The sequence below is a fragment of the Triticum urartu genome, chromosome 4 (assembly GCF_003073215.2).
Source record: "Triticum urartu cultivar G1812 chromosome 4, Tu2.1, whole genome shotgun sequence".
In the NCBI taxonomy this organism is placed as follows: Eukaryota; Viridiplantae; Streptophyta; class Magnoliopsida; order Poales; family Poaceae; genus Triticum; species Triticum urartu.
Window position 1 is genome coordinate 510,947,054 of NC_053025.1, and position 4,313 is coordinate 510,951,366.

At 59.5% G+C, this 4,313-nt stretch overlaps 1 protein-coding gene across 1 annotated transcript; it reads right to left on the minus strand.

The window, feature by feature from the left end:
• Window positions 1–1,522: 1,522 nt before the first annotated feature.
• On the minus strand, window positions 1,523–4,075 carry LOC125552348. Its single transcript, XM_048715856.1, has 6 exons — window positions 3,707–4,075; window positions 3,495–3,598; window positions 3,236–3,404; window positions 3,003–3,125; window positions 2,800–2,892; window positions 1,523–2,710 (listed from the first exon to the last, which is right to left on the minus strand). The coding sequence occupies exons 1-6, from the start codon at window positions 3,881–3,883 to the stop codon at window positions 1,769–1,771; spliced, it is 1,608 nt and encodes a 535-aa protein (XP_048571813.1). The 5' UTR covers window positions 3,884–4,075; the 3' UTR covers window positions 1,523–1,768.
• Between the last annotated feature and the right edge of the window lie 238 nt (window positions 4,076–4,313).

Below are 4,313 nucleotides of genomic sequence, written 5' to 3' on the forward strand. Positions count from 1 at the left end.
CCTCCATCAAGAGGGCCCGAACCTGGGTAAAACATCGTGTCCCCTGCCTCCTGTTACCATCAATCCTAGACGCACAGTTCGGGACCCCCCTACCCGAGATCCGCTGGTTTTGACAACACCCCTTTTATCAATGATGATATGGCCTAGATATGCGATTTACTGTTCATCAAAATCGCATTTGCTTAGTTTAACCCTCCATTGCTTCTAGAGCAAGATTTCTAACACCCTTTCCACATGCGCTAAGTGTTCTTTAAAGCTTTTGGTGTAGATGAGTGTGTCATCAAAGAATACTAGTGCAAACTTCGTCAAGACAGGGGCAAGATCCTTGTTCATGGTAGTTCATCAGTTACTGGTAAAGGGGTACTTTGCTTTGATGTTCATCACCTTGCCGCAGTTGAATTTGGACTTCGCAGTTGCGCGGTAAGGAGGAGGGGGCACCGGCTCTGCCTTGCCGCGGTGGCGAGGCACGCTCCTCCTTGACGCGGGCTCATGACTGCGAGGGCGACGCCACACCGTGGTACCGGAGCGGCCGCTCGATCATGAGCTCCATTTGCTCCTGGTACTCCTCATCCGTGATTGCCACCTCCGTGCGGCGTTTCTATTACTCCTCATTGCCGGAGGACAATATGATATCCTTCTTCTCGGAGGAGCCGACCACCGAGGAGGTCGATGGCCGCAGATAGCACCGGCGGCAGCGCCAAGATTCAGACCCATGAGGAGATCCGAAGCCGCCACATGTTGGCATTGAGAACCTCGACTTTGGCAACATCGGTGAGCGGAGAGGAGAGGTTATGTGGGAAGCAAAGATGGAGAGGAGCGGAGAGGTGGTGAACACCGGAGACAAAGAGGAGCAGAGAGGGTTTTGTGGTGTGGATGAAGTCGCGCTCAGGCAAACGGACGGGCACCTCACTTCAATCCGGCGCATCGACCGTAATTGGCTTCTCGATCGCCGCGTCGGCGTTGAAGCGACGCCACCCCCTTGTCCGGTTGCATCACTCTAACCAACAGCAATGCCTTGTGGAGCTACGTCCGCTCTAGAGCGGGTTGACCGATATAAATGTGTGGTGACCGCTTCGCGCGGAGAGTATTTTCGGGCGAAGAGGATTTTGAGGTGGGACCAGGGTGCCAAACAAGTATGTGACGACGATCCGGACGCCCGCAAAGCTTCTTCTGGTTTGCGGGATTTCAAACAAGCAGACGCGTCCACAGACTCACCTCGGTCCTCATGTTTGCGGACGCCTTGAAGGTCGCGTTGGGAATGCCCTAGCCTGTAAGTGTGATGGTTTAAGAAGAAATACGGGTGGATTGTAATATAATTGAGCGATGAAGTATTCCTCGAGGCTATTATTGCCTCAAATCACCAGGCAAATCAAGCAGCGTCGGTTCGTCCAGCCAGTTCTCCAGGCTCGAGCTCACCATCACAAATGCGTGCTTCCTGACTGACAAACCAGCCGAGTTGTGTGCGTTGCAACATAAACAGTTGTGCATCCAAGGCAACCCATCTCGGCCTCAAGAACACACGCCACGCAAAACTCCTCCCGTTGCAACACACAACAAAACAATGGACAATTTACTCACATGTCAATGAGTCAATGACCCTCACTTTCCTATGTACAAAAAAATTCAGCGTCGTACCCCACGTCTGATTTCCCAGCCCAGTCCGGGAAACCGCCGCCGTGCCGGGCTGCCGGCGACGCCGTTTCCGGCGTCCCATTTTCCAGTCGACCCAAGTCTGAACTGACGAATGTACTGCTGTACCAAACTGACGTCATCTCCTGGTGCGCACCGAGATGGCCCTCCTGTCCGGCGTCAGGGGCGCGCGCCCCGGCCCGGGCGCGGCGGCGCCGTACACCTGCTCCTGGAGCACCCGCGCGTCGGTGCCCATCCTGCGCACCTCCTCGTGCCGCGCGATGTGCTCGTTGCCGCCCTCCAGCGCCGACGTGATCCTCGCGTACGGCGCGCGGGCCACGAACGCCGAGCTCTCGTACGCCTCGGCGTTGCCGCCTGCGCCGGCCGCGGGGCTCCTCCTGTACGGAGGGGCTCTGTACTGGCCGGCCTGCTCCGGGGCCTCGCGGCGCGCGCCCCCGCCGGCGTGCCTCCTGTGCGCCGGCCGCGCTTCTCCTGAGCCGTTGGGCACGCTGTCCTGGAACTCCGCGCGCGTGTTGCCGTTGCCGCCGACGCCGTCCATGCCCATTGCGGAGGCCGTTCTCCTGTTGTGGGGAGGCCGGCGCAGCTGCGGAGTCCAGACGAGGTCCTCCACGACATCGTCGTCCTCCCCGTCGCTCCGGTCGAACACAATGCTCTTCCCCTTCGGCGGTGATGGCGGGTCTCGTGCTGGTGCGTCCGACCATACCGAGGACACCGTGCTCTTGTCGCTCCACGACGGCGACGGCGACGGAGACGGCGGCTTCTGGGGCCTCCCCGGCGGCCGTGTCTCCCGCTCGGTTGCTCCAGAACTCTGCAAAGGATGGACCTTATCGTGCCCGCGGCCGCCGCCTCTCGGCCCCTTCCCCTGCGACTCCGTCCGGGACAGCTCCACGGCCGCCCGGGCGGCCATGGCAGCGAACGACGCTGACTCGAACGCTGCCTCCGCCGCCATCCTGACATCGTCGTACTTCTTGGATTCCCTCGACGCCTTCTCCTCTGCTCTCTGACGGGCAAGGTTCGACCGGCTCATGTCATCATCAGCAAGCCTCTGCCTCCTCTGCGCCTGGCACACATTGAATTTCTCGCCATTTAGATTACAAATGGGAATGCCTGATGATCTTTTGTCCGATGACATGACACTGACGGACTGACCTCGGAAGTTTCGGTCTTGACCTCAAGCTGTTCGACAGGTTTCTCGGCCGGCACCGGCGCCGGCACCTTCTTGGGTTGTTCATTCTGTTTACTCTGCATCCCAGATCACATAAATGCCATAGCATTATGCCGACTGAATCATGAGAGAATATCTCATCACAAAATTCGCACGAACAAGATGAGTCGTGCAGGCTGCAACCAACCTGATGGACCTCTCCTGGGCCGTCGGGGAAGTCGAGCAAGATGCCGTTCTCGGCGGCGATCTCCCTGGCCAACCTCCTCTGCTGCTCCGCGCTCGCCTTCTCGCCCGATAACCTCTGCACTAACTGCAACAGCACCAACCCTCTTAAATCCCAGCTCCGGTCCACCACCACCACCATCACCCGGCGACGGTTGGCGAGGCGGCACGTGAAGCAGCTGGAGCAGACGAACCTACCGTGGGATTGACGACAGCCTGGGAGCCCTCCTTGGCCGCCCGCTCGAATTCCCGGCCGAACTTGCTTGCCAGGATGGCGCGCGCGTCCAGCAGCTCCGGCAGCTCGCCGCAGCGCGCCGACGCGAAAATCAGCCCCGCCGCCGCCGCCTTGATGTCCTCGCCGCACTCTCTGAATGCCATCGAATAATCAACAAATTAGAATCTCACGCCGTAACGTACGGTCAGAGGAGAAACCAAGAGAGCAGGAACGTGGAAGTACTTGGGCTTCTCCAGCTGGGCGGAGTGCTCGACGAGGACCTTGCAGTAGTGCTCGATGATGTCCAGCGCCTCCAGCACGCTGTCCTCCTCCATGACCTGCTCCGCCTGCGCAGCAGCACACACACGCCGTTCGGTGTCAGTACAGCCGTACGGCAAGGGGAACTTGAAAATTTGATTAGGGGCTTGTATGGCGGAGGAGACGGACGCACGTACCCGGGCGAGAGCGCGGTCGAGGTGGCCAATGGAGAGGAGCTGCGCGACGTCGCCGCGCGCAATGGAGCGGCGGCCGAGGCGGGGCCGGCGGACGACGGCGAGGCGCGCGACGGCGAGCTTGACGAGGGACTTGAGCTTGGCGGTCTGCTTGGAGGTGCTCCTGGTGAAGAACCCCATGGCCGCGCTGCTAGCTGGCCTTGACGCTGGACGACCGACGGGCGATGATGGGTCGTCTCTTTCTCTCCCCTCGCCTCCTTATATTGCGCAGACCAATCGCAGGCGAGGAAGAAAAGAGAGGAGAAGAGGACGAAGGCGAGGGGGCGATGGATCGTTTCTTGTGGACTACGGAGTCTGGACTGTGATGTGCTGTGTGGTCTTCTGTTTTGGGGAGTAGGGTAGGAGTCGTAGGATCCAAAGTCCCACCCCGGCACGAGGTCGGAGTAACTGCACTCCGTGAACGAACGTGCTGCGGGCGGGGGCCTGGTCAAACGAACTGACGGAAAAGTTACACGGGAAAGCGCCTGCAGAGGAGAATATCAAAAGGGTCAGCCGGGAACCCCAAAAGTGGAAGTAGATCGTGGTCACAGGTTATTACCGCAGCCTATTC

What these genes read in the sequence shown, in the direction of transcription:
- LOC125552348 (XM_048715856.1), bottom strand. Translation starts at nt 3,883, where the DNA reads ATGGGGTTCTTCACCAGGAGCACCTCCAAGCAGACCGCCAAGCTCAAG. An exon ending in TCGACCGCGCTCTCGCCCGG is followed by an intron (nt 3,599 to 3,706) that starts GTACGTGCGTCC and finishes GCTGCTGCGCAG; the next exon opens with GCGGAGCAGGTCATGGAGGA. An exon ending in GCCCAGGAGAGGTCCATCAG is followed by an intron (nt 2,893 to 3,002) that starts GTTGGTTGCAGC and finishes TCTGGGATGCAG; the next exon opens with AGTAAACAGAATGAACAACC.